At 47.6% G+C, this 22672-nt stretch overlaps 1 protein-coding gene across 8 annotated transcripts in view; it reads right to left on the reverse strand.

The window, feature by feature from the left end:
- ANKFY1 (ankyrin repeat and FYVE domain containing 1) overlaps window positions 1–22672 on the reverse strand; it is a 78545-nt gene that overhangs the window by 1670 nt on the left and 54203 nt on the right. For 3 of the 8 annotated variants that reach the window (XM_027130735.1, XM_027130737.1, XM_027130741.1), the window contains 14 exons: window positions 21620–21851; window positions 20566–20664; window positions 20172–20325; window positions 19253–19421; window positions 18320–18438; window positions 17356–17512; window positions 16022–16222; window positions 14293–14469; window positions 9501–9648; window positions 8947–9037; window positions 8519–8643; window positions 6896–7042; window positions 4887–4995; window positions 99–4214 (listed from right to left, as the gene is read on the reverse strand). In XM_027130735.1, the coding sequence (XP_026986536.1) occupies window positions 4082–4214; window positions 4887–4995; window positions 6896–7042; window positions 8519–8643; window positions 8947–9037; window positions 9501–9648; window positions 14293–14469; window positions 16022–16222; window positions 17356–17512; window positions 18320–18438; window positions 19253–19421; window positions 20172–20325; window positions 20566–20664; window positions 21620–21851 (2061 nt within the window). In that variant the 3' untranslated portion in view covers window positions 99–4081. Of the gene's footprint in view, window positions 1–98; window positions 4215–4886; window positions 4996–5293; window positions 6175–6895; window positions 7043–8518; window positions 8644–8946; window positions 9038–9500; window positions 9649–14292; window positions 14470–16021; window positions 16223–17355; window positions 17513–18319; window positions 18439–19252; window positions 19422–20171; window positions 20326–20565; window positions 20665–21619; window positions 21852–22672 lie in introns of those variants that run through there. The other 5 variants (XR_003438004.1, XM_027130738.1, XM_027130736.1 and 2 more) reach the window with 4 other exon arrangements.

Genomic DNA, 22672 nt, shown 5'->3' on the forward strand with positions numbered 1-22672 from the left:
TGCACAGCGATGAAGACCCAACCCAGCCAAAAATAAATAAATAAATTTTAAAAAAAAAAGGAACTACAAATGTGTTATTAAGGTTTCCACTTTAAATGTACAATTTTACCTCATTTTATTTATATGGAAATATTACAGAAAATGCAAATATCAATATTTGAAAAATACATTCCATTACACGGACTCCAAAGAAACAATGCTGCTAAGCGCCATGGTCCTATATGATGCTCTCGCCCCACACTGAGCACCACCCGGAATGGCTTGGAAGCCAAGGTGATCAACCCAAATGTGTGCCTGCAGTTTTGGCCCAGCCCTCCCCCTTGGTATAGCACACAGGTATGTCATGGTAACAGCCAACTCCACACATGTGCCAAAAAAGGACATTAAGTCATTAAGCTGAACAGGCTGCCAACTCAAGACTCCCTAGCTACAGAAAACCAATGTTGTCGGTTGTAACAGGTTAATATATTACTTATGCCACACAAAAAAGTAACAGTACAGGCAATGATCTTCCAAAGAAAATCTTTAAGGCATCTATGATGACTTCTGGAAATTTAATAAGTGTTTAGTCAAATAATCAGCTCTTCACTAAATTACTTCCACAAAATGAGAATGTGGCTTCCAAACGCTTTAGAAAGTTATTTGTCCTCAGCTTCCTCCTCTCCCCAGAGGGGCTGGGGAGCTTTGGTGCTTCAGATTAGGAGGGGCTGGTCTTGCCAGCCCCATGCCCAGTTCTCCTGGGCCTGGGCCCGAGGGAAGCAGTCCCAGGTCCTGGAAGAAAGCTTGTTTCAGGAGCTCTCTCTCAGTCTCAACCTGCAAGCTCCACGCGGGGCTGTCATGGAAGCGTTACATTTACTTGCTCATGCTACTGTCACCTGGGGAGTTAGTTTGCCTTTCAGATCTAAGCATTACATAGTTCAATAGGGGTTTTTCTCCAGATTAAAAAGAAACCTAGATGGAGATCAAGGTTTTCCCCTGTCCCAAGGCTTTTCCTCCACTTCATGCCTACAGATAAGATTAGCACAATACCGTTCAATACAACAAGTGGGAGACATGAACCGGGAGTGGTGGTGAACCCACAAGCACGCTGAGTTCCATGCAGGGACCCCATTCAGGGAGAGCAGAGAGGAAAGCTGAACAGGGCGGTCACAAATAACTCAGGGCTCTGAGGTAGAGGACTAGTGGTCACGTGGACCCCACTCCTGGAGAGAATATGGCAGGTGAACTGAACAATCTAATCCAGCCTCGACTAAGTTGGTAACTAGGGTTGACAATGCACAGGCAACAAACTCCAAACAGAACACATATTCTAATACATCATTCAGTGAGACACCACTAAAAGATAACTGAAAGTTAATAAGTCCTAAGTGTAGGCACTTAAGTTTGTGGGAAATTCCTGTGTTCGAGGATCATAGCAAGTTAGTTTTAGCCATTCCATTTATATATATAGCACATGGTTTGTACCTTCATCTTTAAAAAAAAAAAGAAAGGACTGTAAAGAACACACTGTATCATAAATCTGGTGATGAGCATGAGGCAGTTAAAAAGCTAATTCAGCGTAAAATGTTGACTGATTCAGCAAATTATATTTCAATAAAGCTTATTCTTCCTGCTCTACTCAGTCACAGTTGGCAACTTTCTGAATGAATAAAATTGAGTTTTTTCTATTAGTATGTAAGCTATGGATTAAAATGTAACAAGAACAGCCAGGCAGTTCTAGAGTCAAGTCTGACGGCCTGGAGAGCACAAAGGGGACTGAGAGCACGTCAAGTCCCCCCAGGTCAGCCACCACTCAAGGATCCTGAGACACAGCCCTGCAAGCATCGGCACGGCAGGGAGAGCCTAAGACTGTGGAAAGGTGCTTTTTCTAGATCTACAAGATCTACCTGAAGCCAATGCAGAACTCACAAAATGTTCCCCCAACTTGTGGCAGCTAACTACCATTGCTATCCCTGGACTCTGTGAAGAAAAAGAAGCTTGACTCAACAATTTCAAACATGATTTCAAGATTCTTAAGTGAAATTAGAGTGTTATTGAAATTGGTATAGTAGGGCAGGGGCAGGACAATCAATCTCATCCCTGATTGAATTTCCGTCCTGCTCTCTCTACCATGAACGTTAAAAGAACAGGTATAAAAGTACCGACTACCTCAATTCATATCTGAAGCATAATTATCTTACTTCCCAATTAAAGAATCAAGCCACCTAACTAAGGCCTACTTCCTCAGGCCCTGTTCAGGCAACAGAAAATGGAAACTGACCACATGCTTCACGTGGTCAGGTGTTTGCCAAGACTAGCTGTTTTCCTATAAAAATTCTATACGAAATATGTCACAGACTTTTGGGGACAGGAGAACTCTTCTAATTAATTTTTTCTTTGAAACATTGTGCACAAGCTCATATTAACATAGAAAGCATATATATCTTATAAATCCACAGAAATGTTAAAAAAAAACGTAGCACTCTGGTTTACCAGCTCATTTTACACACATATTTAGGCAGTAGGATGTATAAATCTACAGCAACATGGAGGACACACCATTATCCAAACAAAACAACAGGCTGCTGCAAAAAAAAAAATATTTAGTCCCTTTTACACATATATTCATACTTCATTAATACAAAAAAATGTAGTGGTTAAATGTCTGAAAAAAACAGTATGTATGATTGAGATTGTTAATCTCTGAGTATAGCTGTACAACACATATTGTTCATCTCAGAGTTTTGTTTTGTTTTGTTTTTAAAGCAGTGGTAGAAGTTTCTCTTTAAATGTGCATTTTTTAAAAAAACTGGCCAAACCTTCAAAAGAAAAGAAGTTTAACACTTCAGGATTAATGCAGTACTAGCAGCGACTAAGGCCTGGTAGGCTCTGGGGGCCTCATTCAGCACACGAGCGAGCCTTCCAAGATGGGGTCACACACACTTGGCCAGGGCCTTTGGCTGTTGGCTCTTATGGGGCAAGGACCTGGGACCTGGGACGGACAGCACTCACAACATAACTGCAAAGGTTTCAGCAAGAAGCACTCGTGTCAAGGAGATGGGACCTGCCAGCCTGAGGCTGGAGAGTCCCCTTCCCCTCACTTGGCCCGTGTCATTCTCCTGCTCCACATGACACTCCGCAGGAGTTTTCCCTTTAAGACTTAGTGTGAGCTGAGGTCCAGTCAAAGCCGATCATTAGAATCACTGATGCATGGATGCGTGAGGGTATTTTTGAATATGGATTTTTAAATTGGAATCACCAATAATGCAGCTATATAAAAAGTGCAGCACAATAAAAGTGCATTTTCTCCACCACTGCCTAGTGGCAGGTGACTGAGGACTCCATAGACAGGACACAGTAAGATGAGAGAACAAGACGGCTGCTAGGAGGTGTCAAGCTGCCACACCGCAATCCTGACACCCGAGTAGCATGAATACTGGTAAAGCTTTCAGTTGTTAAGGCCACAATTTTTCAGCTCTCATCTTTGAACCCTGCTTAGAAATATTTCACCTTTTTTAAAGGGGTAGTTCACTAAAAATACAGCTTAGCTTTTCCCAAAAAAAAAAAAAAGAGAGAGCGAGATTTCAGGGCAAGAGGATCCTATTACCTTTATGAAAACACTGTGCAGAAAAGTCCACAGCCACTTACCCTAGAGTAAAGCCAGCTCTTGTCGTGCAGCCAGATGCCAGCTTCCTACGGTTAGGCTCTGCCTAGGAAGTCCACCCAGTCAGGAAGACTTCATGAATGCTCTGAGATGGACACTAAGCTACTGGAAGGGAAAATGGTTTTCGAAGCATCCTTGTACATTGCTAGCAGAATGGGGTCTAATTCCTATCACATTTACCACTTAGGCTAAAAGACCTGGTCCAATTAGTGAGACGTCTAGTGACCTTGATCATAGTCTGATAAACTGACAATCACACAGAATTATTTGAGATGGGATCTGTCACACCACGGTCCTTAATTGCTCCAGTCTATTGCCGCAAGAACACAACTGCCAGCTCCTGCTCTGGGGGGTGGAGGGTGGGGGGCTCAGGCTGGTGAGCAGAGCAGCTGCTGGGGATGCAACCAAGGATGTGGCCTGGACCTTCCCGGGGGCTCACTAAGAGACCCCACCCAAAGTCAGTACATCAAAGCAAATGTTGCAAACTCGCACAGGCTTGTTCAGATCAAACTTTATAATAGGAATCTCCTTGGTCGAGCATTTATGGCAAAGAAGACGTCCGCAGTGACGACTGTGGGAAGCAAAGAAAGGAAGTGTGAGAGGGGTTCTCGAGAGCAGACTGCCGCCCGGCACACGAGCACAGCACGGCAGTGCCCCATCGGACAAGCAAGCCCACACCTGGCACTCTGAGGCCAGCTCTGCCCCTCGCCAGCCAAATCATACCAACGCATGTATAATTTATAGTCCATGACAACAAAATTCTAGCCAATAATTACGTTAAAGTGATCCTGGAGAAGCCTCTTTCTTTAAAGCTCAAGAAAGGCTCAGCAAGAGCCAAAGAAGCGTCCCCCTGTAATGGGAACAGCTCCTCAGTTCTCAGGACAGTGGCCTGTGCTCAGGCTGGGAAGCACACGTCCTGGGAGCGCAGTGATCAACTCAGCTTCACTGCAAGCAGGAAGCCTGGCTAAGACGACAGGAGGCCTGACAGGCCACCTAGCACTGTGAACCCCAGCATTCAGCAGGAAAGCCATCAGTCTGAGTGCCCGCTGGCCTCTGTACATCACTAGAAGTGTGCAGGGTCCCGTCACCTCATTGCTCCGTGTGGTCAAGTGTTGCCCAGGAGAGTACAGGGCCCTGGCAAGTTCATAGTTTACCATGGGAAAAGGCAGCAGCAATGGTATAGCAGAAATCCCCTTATTCCTCTGGCAAGTGATTGGTGGGGGGTGGGCGGGGACAGTCTTACCAGTGATGTTTGCGAGTTGTGACTCCAAACTTGGCAGTACACTCATAGCAATTGGAGCCGTCACACCACGGAGGCTCCTTGGACAGCATATCTGCAACACAGCACAAGACTAGTTCCTGTCAGATACCGACTGTGCCCAGCCAGACCTGGGGCTCAGAAGTAGCAGGGAAATGGCCCAGTAAATAAAGCAACACGTCGCAGAGGGACGTGAAGGATAAGAAAGCAACATACAGGCGCGCTTCCTTTTATTGCGCTTTGCAGATATCGTACTTTTTACAAATTGAAGGTTTGTGGCAACCCTGCATTGAGCAAGTCTAGCAGTGCCATTTTTCCAAGAGCATTTTCTTACTTCATGTCTCTGTCACACTTTGGTAATTCTCAAAAATTTCAAACTTTTTCATTATTATTATATTTGTTATGATGATCTGTGATCAGTGATCTTTGATGTTACTATTTTATTTTGGCATTTTTTAACAATGAAGTATTTTTCAATTGAGGTATATACATTGATTTTTGGACAGTGCCACTGCATACGCAATAAACTACAGTACAATGTAAATAGAACTTTTATATGCGCTGGGAAGCCAAAAAAATTTGTGTGACTTAGTTTATTGCAATATTCACTTTATTGTGGTGGTCGGGAACTGACCGAGGTCTGTCTATATTCTAAGTAGGTCAGGGAAAGTGGCACACAGGAAAATATGGAGAACCAGTGTCTGCCAGGCAGACGGGGGTAGGAAGGAAACAGTCTTAAGGCAGTGAAACAGCACAGTGTCTGTGGGGGAAACACATGCAGTCAGGGATGGTATGGCAGGGAGAGGGCAGACCAACAGCTGGAAAGACTGGCAGAGGCCCCATGGTAAGGGGAACAGGGATGGAGGGACCAGACAAGAGCAATGAAGGGGGCAGAATCCGTCAGGTCTGGTGACTGAACACAAGTCGGGGGTGAGAGGGAGGCAGGGAGCAGGAAGGAGACAAAGGTGATTCCCAGGTTTCTGGACAGAGTCACTGAGTCTGAGGTGGGACCACTGGCAGGGAAGAGACATCAGAGAGAAGCAGAGCAGCAGAGGAGTTCAGTTTTGAGTCTGTGGAAGCTGTGGGGCATTCGGTTGGAAGTTACCAGTGTAGGTGACAGCAGCAACCACTAGCGTTTCTCTAACCACATGCCGGCACTGCTTTGAGTGCTCCATGCACAGAAGGAGACCGAGCTCACGGGGAGGAATCAATCGTCACCAAGCACCTTCCACATGCCAGCACTGCAGATGGTGTGGGCTCCTGATCTGAGCTCCTAAAAGGTTGACCAAGAGCACGGCAGAGAGTAGACTAGCTATAGCAACACCGCACTTTGGTGCTGGCTCTGCTACAAACCAGCTTTGTGACCTTGGGCAAGTCACCTACATCAAGATCACACAGCTACTAAGTATGTCTGAGCTCGTTTCTCTGCACATACCATGGGGCTAAGAACCCCGTTCCACCTGCACTGTGGGTGATGACAGCACAGTGGCACTTGAGACATTCTGAGTCTTTCTGCTACTTCAATGGGGACAAGTAAAGACTTGCAATATGACATTCATCAAGCGTGAAGCTCTCCTTGCCACAAAAGGAACACAGAGGAGGAAGTCAGTGGGGCTGAACCAGAAGGCAATTCTGAAGGACGCAGAGAAGTGGCATCAGCTGAAGGACAAAGGGTGTGCAGACACGCAGTCGGGAACCGTGGGAAGGGGGAATGCCTGGAGCTGTCAGGTTTCTGGTGGGATCTGGGGAAATGGGAAACTGACGGGAGCCCCAAAGCGGGACACCCAATAAACCAGATTTCCAAAAGTGACCCTCCCACTGCTGCTCAAAGGCCCTGCATGGCATTCACAAAGGCCGAAACCATATGGTGCCTGGAAAACTGCTGGTTCAGATCGTGAAGCAAGTCATTATGAGATTTCAAGGTCACCAATACATCCAGATAATCAACACCGTCACTGTGCCTGCACTGGAAGAGCAGAAAGTGGGCCACTCACCTAAGAGTCTAAACAGCAGCTGCTTGGTGGCAACCTGGTAGTTGAAGATGTTGACCCCTTGGTTGTTGTTCACCCCCAGGCGAGCACCCGAGCGGACGACGGCACGGCACAAGTTGGCGTTCCCTTTCATGTATGCCAAGAGCAGCACTGGAAACAAAACCACAGGCAGGGCTACTTCCCACCGCCGAGGGCAGGACAGAACCCTGGCAGGACACGTGTTGGCAAAGTCCCCACTGACACACAAGGGCCTTGGGGCTCTCGTGACAGCTCCGCAGAGGATCTGCAGCATCTTGCAGCCAAGGACCCGGCCACGAGCCAGGGGGTCCAGAGCAGCTCCAGCTCCAGAGACACACTCCTGCCCATTCAGAGCTCTGGCCACAAGAGCACTGAGGAGGGGTCACACACTGAAGGGAAAATATACCATTGTTTCAGCTGCCTTCCTCTGGCATAAAACACTGGGGGGTGGGGGACAAAGCTCTTTTCACACGATGTACCTAACTCTGAAGACTCGTGAGGTGTGTACACACGGAGAAAACAATAGATTAGTGCGGTAAACCTGCGCCAGAAAGTTCTTCTACCCCGTGGAGCCTCTCTCCTGTGCAGGAGCAGGCCTGGTGGGCGCCCGGGCTCTGGCCAGGCCACCCTGCTGGCCCTCCCTACTGGGGCAGGAAGCACCTGCCTGCCTGTTCACCTGCTCCTGGACAACGGTGCTCACTGCAGTAGGCTCTGGGTCCAGCAGCTCACGCCCAGGGCTGACTCCTCTGAAACTCAGGCTCACCACTGCTGGCTTAAAAAACATGTTCATGAATCAAGGCCGAGAACTGATGACAAAATATTTGGTCCCATGCTAAGGTCTGGGACACCCTTTGGTGACTGCATTGCTGCCAAAGGCCATGAGGTTCTGTCTGGCAATGATGGCAAATGAATGGGAATACAGCAGCAGCAAAGAGCTCAGAGAGCCCTGGGCTAGGGAGAAAGAGATTTGGGTTTCATCTTTGTTTCCTTACTTGAAAAATGGGGACACATTATATGCACTGCTTACCTTATAAGGTTGTTGCGAGTGTTCAACAAGAAAACGAATGCAAAAGTCCATCAAAAACACTATGAAAGCTACACAAATTAACACAGTGATTGTGGGTGGCTAGAGCACTACCATGACAGAGGCCTGTTTACTAAACCCCTCAATTAGACATCAGCCCTCATCTGTATATAACATGCCACTTTTTCAAAACACATAAATACGCACTGTAGCACATTTCCTCCTTCTGAAGCACCTGTGAGGTGGCTGTATTTCCTCTCTCTCTTGGGATCTGGAAGCTTGGGTAGGGATCTAGTTGACTGGATACGAGGTAGATGAGGGCAATAAAAACAGGTGGGCAGGCCTGTCTGGACGTGGATATGGCTTTGGAGCACTAGCCCCACTTCAGATGTGCTTGTGCCTAAAATCAGACACTGCCAAATTCCAAGTCAGGAATCGGTGACAGGTTCTCACAGAGCCCAGCCCACTGGGCTGAATGTCCTTAAGTAACGGCATGGGTGTCTTGTTTTTCGGCATGGGCTCTTATTTTTCTAGGAAGCAAGGAACACCAGTGAGACAGGACAGACAAAAATCTTATTACATACCTGTGTTTCCTTCTGCATCTGGTTTATCCAGAGGATACTCAGGCATGCACTCTAAGAAGAGATCAAAGATGGCTGCTGCGTTCTCCTTGCCATATTGTCCCAAAATGTGCAGTGGCGACTGGCCTCTGATAAAACAAGTTGGAAAAGTTAGGGATCTATCTGCCACAGCCATCATGCACAAGAGAAATGGGGTTTTCAGAACTCTGTGATGCTGGATAAATCTAAAGGACACAATAATCATAAAAGTTTTCCTAAAAAGTATTTTCAGAAAGAAGAATTCCAGGGTACTAAAGGCTGGTCAAGGGCCCTAGTGGACAGTTCTGCAGCATGCCCCTGGGGCTAATACAAGGTGCCCGTGACCACCAGCTCGGAGGGGCAGGCCAGGGGACGTGGAGCTCTGGCCTCTGCTCTGAACCACACACACTCACCGTAGATTAAAGGCTTCAGCATCCACGGTGCACTCTGTCAGGAGGACCCGGATGTTGTTGAGCCGGCCATGCATGACAGCGAGATGAAGAGCTGAGGAGGAAACTCTCTTACAGTGCAAGCCCAGAAGCACAGAGAGAAAATCTCGACTCCTCCTCACCCTCACAAACCTCCCTCTCAATGGGACTCGGCCAGAGCAGCCACTGTCCACTCACAGAACCATCCTTTCCATGCTTCACCATCCCCAAGAATGAGTCCTAAATGCAACCTAAGATTCACTTTCTGCCTCTGCCGTTATCCAAAGATGAGATTCAATGGTTTCACAAGAAGCCATTTAGGCCTCCAGAGTTACCACTCACATCAGGAGGTTGCTCAGGCCCTGGTCAGGAGCAGGGTGCATGCCTGGCTCAGAGCATTTCCTGTCACAGCACTGCCCCTGTAAGAGCCAACCTCTGGGAAGGGGAGCAGACCCAAGGAGGCAGTGCCCCTCCAACCCTAGAAGGGAGGGACTGCTCGAGGCACTCAGCACTGCACACGGGGAATGACTGGAAGTTACCATTATTTCCATTCTCATCCACAGCAGCAAAGTCCACTCCATTCTCCAAGAGGACTGAGCAAATGGTGGGCAGGTCCTGCTGGGCAGCAAGATGGAGGGCGGTCTGGCGGTGCTTGGTTAATTCATTCACTTTGGCTCCTGCAAGAAGCTGTTGAAGTTGATTACATGATCAGCCGTTCTACCACAACCAACCAAGGTCCTGTGTAAGGGACCAAGCCTGCCTATCTCCTGGCATCCACAGAGTCTGCCCTGCTGGCAAAGCTGGGAGCAAACTCCTGGTGAGGCACAGGCCAGCAAAACCTATCCCAAGGGCAAACTGGCAATTATCAAAATGTTTAAAAAGCCATTCCCTAGGACAGAGAAATTCTAAGACTTCAGTATATTAAACTACACAGGACTGCAGTGCACTATATAAGGATGTCCACTGCGTGTAACAGTAAAACCAGACTGCAGAAAAGATTTAGTTACAGAAATTATAATACATACAAACAATAGCACTGGGAGCCACTAAGATGTTAAAAATTTATGGCTTAACATGAAAGGATATCTATGCTATAGTAAGTTTAAAAAAAAGGCAAGTTAGGCCTCTCTTGCTTTCTGAGATGGCCCGAACTCTGTCTGTGGAGTGTGTTTCTCTCTAAATAAATCCACTACTTACCTATCAAAAAAACAAAACATAAAAATAAAAAAATAGGGCTTCCCTGGTGGCGCAGTGGTTGAGAGTACGCCTGCTCATGCAGGCGACACGGGTTCGTGCCCCGGTCCAGGAAGATCCCACGTGCCGCGGAGCGGCTGGGCCCGTGAGCCATGGCCGCTGAGCCTGCGCGTCCGGAGCCTATGCTCCGCAACGGGAGAGGCCATAACAGTGAGAGGCCCGTGCTTACCATAAATAAATAAATAAATAAATAATAAATAAATAAAATTTAAATTTAAAAAGGCACGTTAGAAGACAGGAAGATAGTGTGATTCCATTTGGTGAGACAGACATAAGAGAACTATATATACACACACAAACATACACAAACTGTGAAGGTGTTTAAAAGCATACACGCCAAACTCAGGGAAGAGTCAGGAGTGAAAGGGAGTTACTAACTGCTTTATATCCTTACATGCTTTAAGGGATATAAATAAATCCACAATAAAAATGTACTTTTTAAAATTAGTTTTTTAAAAGAAAGAAAGTAACACAAAGAATTACAGAATCAAAGGCAGGAAGGTCCTTTAAATAGTGTCTTATATATTCATTTAGTATCTGAAGTTCATTCATCATCCACTTCCTAATAAAGTTTCAAAGACAGCTGCTGTTAACAGAACAGAACCTCTACTTTGCAGTCAAAGCCCAATTTGCCTCTCCTGAGGTCTGCAGCCATCTTTGGTTCCTTTGTCTGTGTGTGCAGGCACTCTGCCTCTGGGAAAATCTAGGCAGTGATCAGCTTCTCTGGTTCTGACCCTGACTTCCAAGTCCCAGCCCCCCAGACCTGGTGCCTGGTCAAATCACTCATAGGTCCAAATAGGACATGCCATAGAGGGGTATTCATGGTCGTGAGTGCTGTGCTAGGGTCATCGCTAACCCTAACCTTTCTCAGTGGAGAAAGGCACTGTTTCAGTGTGAATAGGTTCCAACATTAAGCTATACCGATTCATAGACAAAGGACTACATGGCCATTGTTTGGAAGATCAGCTGTTTCTAGGGACTCCAATCACCTGCAAGATCAAGGCTTAGTAAAACAGAGGCATGACCTTGAGGAAGGGGCCCTGACCCTCAAAACACCTAGGTTCCTAGGGTGGCAGGCAGACTGACACACACGGGGCGCAACTCCCTATTCACGTCTGCCTCCTTCACTGCTCCCCACACCCAGTCTGCACCCGGCATCTGTCAGACCCACCTCCTCATCACTGTCCAGTCCATCCTTCCCTGTGGTTGCCTCCCCTAGGCCTCTTCTCTGCTGACACTGCCCCCACACCCTCACACCCCACCCCCAAGGCAGATGCTCTCTCAGCTCCAACACATGTCAAGTCATAAAGATTTTCCTAAAAAGAATTCTTCAAAAACAAAAATGGCAGGGCACCAAAGGCTGGGCAAGTGCTCGAGCGGTCAGTTCCGATGGGAGGCAGCAGCAAGTGGCAGCTCTGTAAGCCAGCCAGGTGACGTGGAGGCCTGGTCTTGGCTCTGGACCACGCTCTCAGCTCAAACACTCTACTACTGAAAGGATGAAGGCCGCTCACAGTTCTTGGTTTGAAATATGAGACCCCATGACCTGGCTTCTATCTCTCTCTCCAACCACATCTCCTTCTACTCTCTGCTCAAATTTCAACCAAACTTTGCCACTTGAAAAACCACATGCATTTTCCAGTCTCCACATCTTTGCTCAGACCCTTCCCCTGCCTGGGTGGCATTAAGTTGTCCTGGAAAAGACAGGCTTTGGGGTCAAAGAGAAATGGCCAAATTCCCAGCTATACTCCTAACTAGTTGATTTTCCTTCCTTCCTCCCTCCCTCCCTCCCTCCCTTCCTTCCTTCCGTCCTTCCTCCCTCCCTCCCTCCCTCCCTCCTTCCCTTCCTCCCTCCTTCCTTCCCTCCCTCCCTCCCTTCTTTCTTTCTTATTTATCTATCTATCTATCTATCCATTCATTCATCCATTGCTGCATGTAGGCTTTCTCTAGTTGTGGCAAGTGGGGGCTTCTCATTGCAGTGGCTTCTCTTGTTGCGGAGCACGGGCTCTAGGTGCGTGGGCTTCAGTAACTGTAGCACGCGGGCTTCAGTAGTTGTGGCTCGCAGGCTCTAGAGCACAGGCTCAGTAGTTGTGACACACGGGCTTAGTTGCTCCGCAGCATGTGGGATCTTCCCGGACCAGGGATCGAACCCATGTCCCCCTGCAATGGCAGGCGGATTCTTGACCACTGCGCCACCGGGGAAGTCCACTGATATTCTTGAGGGAAGAAAATTCTTTGAGATTAAATTTTCTCCTTTGTAAAATGTAAAACATTTCCTACATCCCTCTGAGTAGTTTTGAGAATTAAGATGCAGTAAGCTCCCTGACATCAGTACTGGTGATAGTTTTTTAGATCTGACACCAAAAGCAAATGCAACAAAAGCAAAAATAAAAAACTGGGACTACAAACTAAAAAGCTTCTGCACAGCAAAGGAGAAACAATCCAATTAAAAATGGGCAAAGGATCTGAATACATATTTTTCCACAGAAGACATACAGATAGCCAACAGGTACATGAAAAGATGCTCTACATTACTAATCATCAGGGAAATGTAAATCAAAACCACAATGAGAGGGACTTCCCTGGTGGTCCAGTGGGTAAGACTCCGAGCTCCCAACGCGGGGGGCCCGGGTTCGATCCCTGGTCTGGGAACTAGATCCCGCATGCATGCTGCAACTAAGAAGTCCACATGCTGCAACCAAAAAAAAAAAAAAAAAGATCCCACACGCCACAAGGAAGATCCCACATGCGGCAGCTAAGACCCAACACAGCCAAAATAAACAAATAAATAAATAATAAACAAACATTTTTTAAAAGCCCATGAGATATCACCTCACACCTGTTAGAATGGTTATTATGAGTAACAAGTGTTGGCAAGGACGTGGAGAAAAGGGAAGCCTCGTGCATTGCTGGTGGGAATGTAAACTGGTGTAGCCACTAAGGAAAAAAGTATGAAGGTTCCTCAAAAAATTCAACATACATCTACCATACGATCTAATAATTCCACTTCTGGGCATTTTTCCAAAATAAACCCCCACTAATTCAAAAAGATACATGCACCCATGTTTAATTGCAGCATTATTTTCAGCAGCCAAGATATGGAAGCAACCTAAGTATCTGTGACGGAGGGATGGATAAAGAGCTGTGTTATGTATATACAATGAACACTATTCAGCCGTAAAAAGGAATGGAATCTTTTGCAGCAACATGGCTGGACCTTGAGGGCATTATGCTAAGTGAAATAAGTCAGAAAGAGAAAGACAAATACCGTATGACCTCACGTGTGGAGTTTACAAAACAGACAACAAAAAACCCCCAAGCTCACAGATTCAGAGAATAGACTAGTGGTTGCCAGAGGCAGGGGTGAGGGCTGGGCAAAATGGGTAAAGGGGGTCAAAAGGCACAAACTTCCAGTTACAAAATAAGTAAGTCACGGGGGTGTGATGCACAGCATGGTGACTACAGTGAATAAACTGTGGTGTATATCCGAGAGTTGCTAAGAGAGTAAATTTAAAAATCCTCATCACAGGAAAAAAATTTGTTGTAACTACATATGGTGACAGATGTTAACGAGACTCGAGTTGATCATTTTGCAAAATATACAAATACCAAATCAATGTTGTATACCTGAAGCCAACTTAATGTTGTTTGTCAATTATACCTCCAAAAACGATTTTAAAACTCATGAAAACAAGAGAGTGGGGGGGAAGGGGGGAGGGGGGAGGGAGGGGTGGGGAGAGGGAGAGTGTGCGTGCACCTGCTGGAAAGCACCAGCTGAGCGCCTGACACAGAGCCGGCAGTCAACGGAAGTGACCTCCCTTCCCTTGATGCTCCCACCCTGCCACCGCCACCCACACGCCGCCTTCCCTCGTGGCCTCACTCCAGCATCTGTCTGCCCACTGGGCACTCAGGACACACTGCCCACAGACACACCTGCTTTCCTCAGTGTACCGGCTACCTCCCCAAATTCCTGCTGGCCTTTCACAATACCTGGCCAAACACCTGTGATGAGAGTCCGCACACACTCTACAACATGCTTTGTCCACACATTTCATGCGATAATGTTTCAGCGACACTTACCAAATTGCGGACAATAATCTCTGAGCCTGCTTGGACAGCAAGGTGCAAAGGGGTCAACTTGGAAGCATCCTGGACTCTGGAATTCACGTTAGCCTGGACGCTGATCAGGAAGAGCACACTTTCGATATCAGAGTTCTGAACTGCCACGTGAAGAAAATTCCGGCCCTTGTTATCCACCTAAGGCAACAAGTGGGAACCAAAATATTAGTGGGCTCCCCCTGCAAGAGGGCCTCCTGAGCACCTGCGAGCTGCACTGACCACTGGAAGGGCCACGGTGTAGTCCTCCCTCAGCTCCAGAAGCTCCCTCCCAAGAACCAACACTCAATGTCGCACTACACCCCACGCCCCACACCCACCATAGACCCACACTGCGTATTTATGCGTGTGACCACATGTGCGTGGTCAGAAAAAGGGAGCTAACCCAAGCTGCCCCGGCATCCTCCTGAAGCAGGAGTGGACTTGGAAGGCCAAGAAGGAGACAACCTTGAAGGACAGGGAAAGAAAAGCACCAGAATACTGGGATGCATGGGGAAAGGCAATGGTGGACAGCAGCTTTGGGCGTTTCCTGCTTTGGCTAAAACAAGCACCCAGAATTCTAAAAACCACAGCTGCAATGCCAGCCTGACCCTTGAGCAGCCAAACAAACCTTCAGAAATTTCCAGAAAGTCTCTTCTTTCACTGAGCTACAGGATAATAATACATGTTGGGGGAGGTCGCCAACGGTATGTCATAGACTTTGCACCACTGATGTAAAGCAGACAGAAGCCCACTCACATCAAACCACACCGGACACTACAACTACCAGAGCTGCCATATCAGTGTGAGGGCTCAGGAGGAAGTGAGGGAGACACACATGCTACACACACACCACATTCCGTCTCACTCACTCACACACACACACACACACACACACACAGCAACATATCTGCAAAGGACTTCGATCAACAGCACCGGTTTCAGGCTAGATGGGGAGGAAATGTGAAATGACTATCTCCATTCATGAATATTTTACCCCGTGTGAGCAAGAGTGAGATCAACACCTACTCGATCAGTCACACTCAGGCAAATGCTGAAGAAAAGGGATGTACGGAAGCCTGAAATACAAAGCAAAAGTCTCCACCCGTGTTAGTACTTTTGTTCAGGTCCCAAGTTTCCAATTTACCTTCATAAATGGCTACTCATAAATCTTGGCGTAAATAGACAAATAAAGTGCTGGATGGAGATTCAAGTGTCTGAGAACTGACTTCACAAACCCATCCCAGCTCCCGCCTTAAATCAGTTGCCTCTGTCCTTTCCCGCCCAGTCTGATGTTGCAGGTCAACAGCTCACCATCCACAATAAGGACAACTGAGCCTGCTAAGCTGAATGCTGACAGCTCCTCTAAAACCCAACATGACACCAAAAGCTCAAGTTCAATTTAACCCTTTTAAGACATTCATTACTAGGGCAAGTAAACCACCCAGCAAAAGCAAAGAATGCCCTCAGTTGTACAAGCACAGAATTCCTGTCCCTGGGCCCAGCCTCCGCCAGCTCCCTTCCACACATGGCACCAGCAGGTGGCTGGCATGCAGGGCAGAGCAGGCACATTCCATCCAGCACTGACAGGACATCTGAATGGCCAAAATTTAAGGGGAGTACAAATGTCTTTAACGAGAAGAGCCCTGTTTAGTTGGTGACACATGTTTAGTGCTTGGGGCGCCATGGAGAATGTTGGGTGCCGGTCACTCACCTGCTCAGCAGCCCCGGACTCTCGTTTCAGGATGGCCTCGGCTGCCTTGTTGTTCTTGTAGGTCATGGCACAGGCAAAGGGGGTCAGGCCCTGCCTGTCTCGGACATTCAGGTGGATGTCAGGGTGGGAAATCAGCAGCTGAATGATGACGCCGTGTTGGTTGCTGATGGCCACATGGACAGGCGTTCTTCCTTCTGCATCCTGTGGGGACAAGGCACAGATTTCAATGTCCAAGCAAAGATAAAACCCAGGAAAAATACGAAGGGGAATAACCTGTAAACAGAATTCAGTTCTGAGAATCAATACTGCCACTCTGTATTTGAAATCAGTTTTTCAAGAGGCCAAACACAGAGATGACTGACAGCCACTCCCCGTTACCTCCACGCTCCAGTGACCAGGGGCACAAACACATTTGGTTTAGAAAAGCTGTGATATGGGCTTTCCTGGTGGTGAAGTGGTTGGGAATCCGCCTGCCAATGCAGGACACACAGGTTCGAGCCCTGGTCCGGGAAGATCCCACATGCCGCAGAGCAACTAAGCCCGCGTGCTACAACTACTGAGCCTGCGCTCTAGAGCCCGCGAGCCACAACTACTGAAGCCCACGCACCTAGAGCCCGTGCTCCGCAACAAGAGAAGCCACCACGAGAAGCCCGCGCACTGCAACGAAGAGTAGCCCCCGCTCGCCGCAACTATTTTATAAATAAAATAAATAAATTTATAAAAAAAAAAAAAGCTGCAGTCACCCTCACCTCTAAGTTAAACCACTACTTATCTGGCTGCAGGGCCAGATAAATCTTTTCTGTTTTTGGCCGCACAGTGCGGCACATGGGATCTTAGTTCCCCAACCAGGGATCGAACCCGTCCCCTGTATTAGAAGAACCTTACCCACTGGACAGCCAGGGAAGTCCGCTACACAAATCTTTACAGGCTAGAACGTTGAAAAGCATCAAGGAACGTAACTCAGGGATGCCCTATTGAGCTACTGGAACATTTTCCTAAACACAGTACTCAGCTTGGGATAGGAACAAATTCTCAATGGAAATCTGTAAAAAATGTGGACAGGAGGCAAAGAAAAGTTGATTGAGCGAACCTTCCTCACTTTGTAGAAAGGACAAAGGCAAAGAGACGAAAAGTCTTAACCTGAAATCATTAAAACTACTAGACAGGCTACATGACCCAAGAGACAGTCACTTCGTGTGTCCGTCCCTTAGGCCCATTCATGGAAAAGCAGAGGCCCGAGACCAGAGACTCTGCAAGGTCCCTGGCCATAAGAGGTGATTTCCCTGATTCTGGGGTTACCATCCATCTTCCTGGAAAAGAGATACTCTCCTTACCTGTGCATTTACATTGGCACCAAACTCCAGAAGACACTGTATCGTCTCTTCCAGCCCCCAGGAGGCTGCCAAATGCAAGGGGGTCTGCCCATCTCTGGCCTCTTCCTCTCCTTCTCCATTAGCACCAGGTTGTCTGGGACTATTCACATCGCAGCCACTGAAAGGAAGGGGAAGTAAAAGGAACACATGCTTCCACCGAGCCTGAAGGCATGCTAACAGGTGTAAAGCAGCAGCCTCATCCAACCCAACAGAAAGGCTGCCACCACCAGGGACTGCAGTCCTTGCTTCTTGGCCTCAAATACGGGTGTGTGTGTCCTGCTCCCACAGATTTTTTTTCTTTTATTTTTGGCCACGCCACGCGTCTTGCAGGATCTTAGTTCCCCGACAAGGGATGGAACCCGGGCCCCTGCACTGGAAGTGCAGAGTCCTAACCACTGGACTGCTAGGGAATTCCCTTGCTTCCCTAGATTCTTTGGCAATTGCCCCTGGGGGCAACCTGGGTATCAGAACGCTTAAAAACTCCCCCAGGGGACCTGCATGCATTTAAAGTTTGAGAATTACTGCTCTAAAGCTTTCCTGAATAACCTCAGCTCCCACACCTCCTGTACTCTGAGGCCGTGGAGGCTGGCATGACTCAGGCACCTTGGTGGAGTCCTGCAGAGGCCATTCGGTCTCCTCCACCCCAGCCTCCCGGTCTCACTGTGTGAACTGGTCTGATGTGACTACAGGGACCTATATGGCTCCCAAAGCAGGAAGCTGGCTTAGCTTTTAGATTCTTTGATCTGGGCACATAAGCCCCTCTCCCTGACTGACTTGATCTGACAGAACAATGACCCTCTCTAGCCTTCATTACAAAGGTCAAGCTAGCTACAGGCAGGTCAAGACTATAGTTGGAGTAAATGAGAAAAGGGCCAGTTTGCGATACGCTGAATAAGATCTGGAGGGATACTCAGGCCTCTCAGACCTGCGAATAAGAAAGCAGGCGGTAGACTCGTCGTTTCCATCAATGGCTCTGTGCAGCAGGGTCTGAAGGCACCCACTAGGTCCTGGGCCCCAGCACGTGGCGTCACAGCCATGTCTGACCTGCAGGAAAACACAGGTCACTCACAAGCACTGCCAAGCAAAGGTAAACACGTTTATTACCATCTGTGAGCCCTACGCACATCATTAGACCCAGTTTTCAGGCGAGACACAGTAGATAGTTAACTGAGATTTAGTTTAATCTGTACCATTCATTAGTTTTACAAACACTGATTAAAATCTGCTCGGTGCAAGTTTTTGCACTAGGTCCTGCGGGAGGGGTTTGAGAAATAGAAGGAAGATATGTTTGATTAGTGCCCTCTAGAGCTGTGTCCTAGAAGGGACAGAAAACACACACAAATGCCTGCATACACACACACGAGCCCCCCAGTAACACACACCTGTAAACAGCAGGTAATCTCAAGAACAGTTGGGTAAAACCCCCAGGTTTAAAATGCCTTTATGTCACATTTCAGGCCCTTCAGAAAACTAAATGAGCTTCTGGGGCTACCTCCACTTTTGGAGCCTGTCTTCTGAATAAGGGGGACAAACCTGAGATTTGAGAACTTATCACTGTGGTAACAGTGAGGACATCCCACAGCCAGTTAAGCCACCACCGGAGCAGACGCCTGAGGAAATGCCTCAGCTCTCTTGCTTCTTGGTAGTTTTCTTGATAAAGACACCCTACGAAAAGGTGTTGGCCAAGGCTACGTTGAACCCGCAAGCTTCTTTAACATGACCTTTGACTGCTTGTCCTTGACCCAATCTGTTACTTGGTAGATCTCATGCTCCTTATGATTGCTACGGAGGCCCCAAATCCATCTCCGACACAAAATATCCCCATGTGTAAACGGAGCTGAAGTTGAGCTTGTCTCACCAGAGTGGATGCAATGTCCTCCAGATTATCTGCCAGCGCAAGCCACAGTGGGGGGTTCCCCTTCTCATCTGGCACAGACATGTCAGCTCCTCGGGTGCATATGGCATCCACGACAAGGGGAAGCTGATTTCTGATGGCCAGCTGAAGAGCTGTCTCCCCATCCTGAGTCCTGCTGGGACATGGACACCAAAACCAATGTTTGTATCTGGGGCCAAATGGTTAAAGCGTGCCCTTCTGGGCATCCTAGAGGCCAGAGTCCACTGTATCCCTTAAACACACTTCACCCACATTCACTAATATTCTTTCAGAGAAAGTTAACCTGTCAATAGCATCTGTCCCTCCTGTCTTTTTAAAAAATACAGCCAGGCTATCCTATTGCACAGAGAAGATAACTGCCAAACATGCCAGCATGCTGAAATCTTACAGGCATACAGCTGCTTTCAACAGCATCTGAATAGAATGTCACCCCAACTACCCACTTGACAAAACACTTTCACCCACTCAGTCATTCTGGGTCAGGTGACATTGGAGATAAAGATAAATTCCTTTGAAAAAGCAAAAATAATAAAAATTTAACTGTGTATTTTCGCCCCTCAAGCCTTTTGATAGCTCATCTGTTGGAATGTTCTTCATTATAACTGAAAATTCCTACTTTTAAACAATTGATTTTGGACTGTCCTTTTTAATGAGATTTGTGCAATATTGTGCCCTGGTCTCAAAAGGTTCAAATAAGAGCAAAGCACACAATTCTCCTTCTGAGTCTATGATTACATTTAATTACAACACTGCATTGGTACTTTTTCAGAGTCATTGTTTCTCTCCCTTTAACAGGGAACAAAACTCTTTTCTACAAGCAAGGCTATGAACCGTCCCAACTAAACGTGGCCTGGTGCTGTGGCGGAGTGCTGTTCCAGCCCACCTGACGTTTATGTCCGCCTGGTGCTCCAGGAGAAAGAGCGCGCTCTTGCTGTCCTGCCGCTGCATGGCCATGTGCAGCAAGGTCTGCCCGTCGGACATGGTGTCGTTGATGCAAGCCCCGGAGCCCAGCAGCTGGGCTGCGATCGTGTGCATGCCTGGGAAAGAGACAAGCCCCGATTAACGTGGGCTCAGCTTCTCCCACTTCATCAACCTCTTACTACAACAAACACCCTCTCAACTTTGCAAAGCCAGCAGTTCTCCACTGGATATTACGGGCTGAACCCAAACAGAAAGGCTGTCCTACAACAAATGATTAGCTCCGACCCTTCCACCTCCCTTCCCCTAGCGCCCACTGTCTGGCGTATGTCTGTCTGCAGGCCCTGGCACCACCTTACCAGTCCATAATGCCAGGCCCAGCACAGTTTGGTCTCGGGAATCCTTGAGGCTGAAGTCTGGAATAATTTGCAGGTTGTTGGTGGCATGAAGAGCATTAGCTATATTTTTTAAAAGAAAAAGAACACTTGATTTCACCATCCCATGGATCCCATCTAAAGTATTCAAGAGACTACCAGCTCAATTTCAAACTGACTGACTGATCATTTCTATACAGAGAACTGATAAATCTTGTTGTGGGAAGTGGAAGCCAAGACATTTGATATTTTGGAGCAAAGTTTATGAGGAAAAATGAATGGTTTTAAAGGTTAAAATACTGAATCTTCACAAAAGGAAAACAGAGTCCACTATGGAAACACACATTAATTACTTGATTACTGAAAAGAGGATCAAAACAATGCCCTGGTGACATTTCCCTAATACATAAGTCCTACCATCGTATACCTCCTGTGTGGGCTAAGAAAAAGGCACGGCCTATCTAACACCCCACTTCCTTCCATGAGCTCAGTGCTAAAAGATGCCGGCCTTAACAAGGATGCAGGAAAGAGTAAAACAAATTTCAAGGCAGGAAAGAGAAAAATTGGAAGAGGACTTTCTGAGGGAAACGGGCCTCCCTCGTGGCAGGGGCTTCCCTCGGCCCCTCTTTCTGGCTCCTCTCTCATGGTTCACCTGCCAGGGAGGCTCAGAGGTGGGCGAGAGAGCTGACCGGCTCGTGGAAGACCGGCGGCGGCAGAGTTTCCGGAGACAGTGCTCACGCCAAGGCAGAACTCTGCTTGACCCGCACTGAAGTGGCCTGGGGCCACACCCCGAAACACCAAAGGAGCAGCCAGAGACTCTAAACCTTAACCCCGCGGGTGAAGTGAGCAGGCCCCATCCTGAAAACGTACACAGAGAAAAACAGTAGCCGGAGCCAGAATATATGCTTATCTGGTTTGACCGCAAAGGATTTTTGGGGTAAGAAAACTCACCAATAGAAGAAACATCAACTCTGTCATTAACTACTCAAAACCACTGTGCAAAGGTCACGGTGATGGGCAGTAATCCCTAACTACCTACCTTTTTGCTCCAGGATGACAGACACCACATCTGGATGATTATAGGCAATCGCCATGTGCAGTGGTGTCTGCAGGTAGACGCTGCTGTCCGCTGAGCTGGGCAAGGATGCAGGCTGCTTTGGTGAAGGCAGGGCCTCCTCCGTCTGTAGGTTTGGGTTGGCTCCCTGCTGCAGAAGCTCTGCAGTGAGGTTGGCCAGGCCATGCCGACAGGCCGTGTGCAACGGGGTTTCTCCCTGAACAGAAATGAATAGTCCCAGTCAGAGCACTTCAGCCTAGGAGGCCCCTTCACAAAGGGACAAAGACAGCCTACGTGCTGCAACTCAGTCCCCAGTGCCAGGCACAGCCCCTGGCTCATCCTGTCACCAGCTCCATGAGGTCTGTCCCACTCCTCAGGTCTCCTCTCCTTCCCTTTCTCCTGTGCCACCATCCTTAGTTCCTCCAATGTCCTCCCAAGCACCCTCCGAACACCCTGGGTCCTCATCTTCTGCATTTCCACCCTTCACTCAGTTTTTAGAATTATGTTGCTAATTATAAAAATAATACATTATTATTATTATTAAACAGACGACCTCCGAGCGTCACTAAAATAAACACTGTAGAAATCAGAAAAGCCTCACATCCACAGCCCCACAGATAAGCGGTGCTGTCAGTCGACCGTCACAGCTTTTTTAACCCCCTCCAGCACACTGATGCCCTGATTCTTTCACCAGCTTGTACCAACCTCATCTTGAATTCTGATCAAGAAACACCTCTTTCCCCCACTTTTTAAAATTAAAAAATTTTTAATTGGTATTAGAGGTACCTGATTCAATATTCAAAAGGTGCAAGAGTATACACTGAAAAGAAGTTTCCCCTCATGCCTTCCCCCCCACCTACCCAATTATCCTCCCCTGAAGGAACCATGATTACCAGTTTCATGTTTCTCTCCAGTGACGGAATACTCACACAAAGACATATACACGTGTATATATGTGTGAATACATATATGTGTACACCTGTACACACACAGACACACACACACACACACACGCAGACACACACACTGGATCTTTTC

Source organism: Aethalodelphis obliquidens, unplaced genomic scaffold, assembly GCF_003676395.1.
Source record: "Aethalodelphis obliquidens isolate GAN/ISIS:26980383/991018 unplaced genomic scaffold, ASM367639v1 scaffold38, whole genome shotgun sequence".
Classification (NCBI taxonomy): Eukaryota; Metazoa; Chordata; class Mammalia; order Artiodactyla; family Delphinidae; genus Aethalodelphis; species Aethalodelphis obliquidens.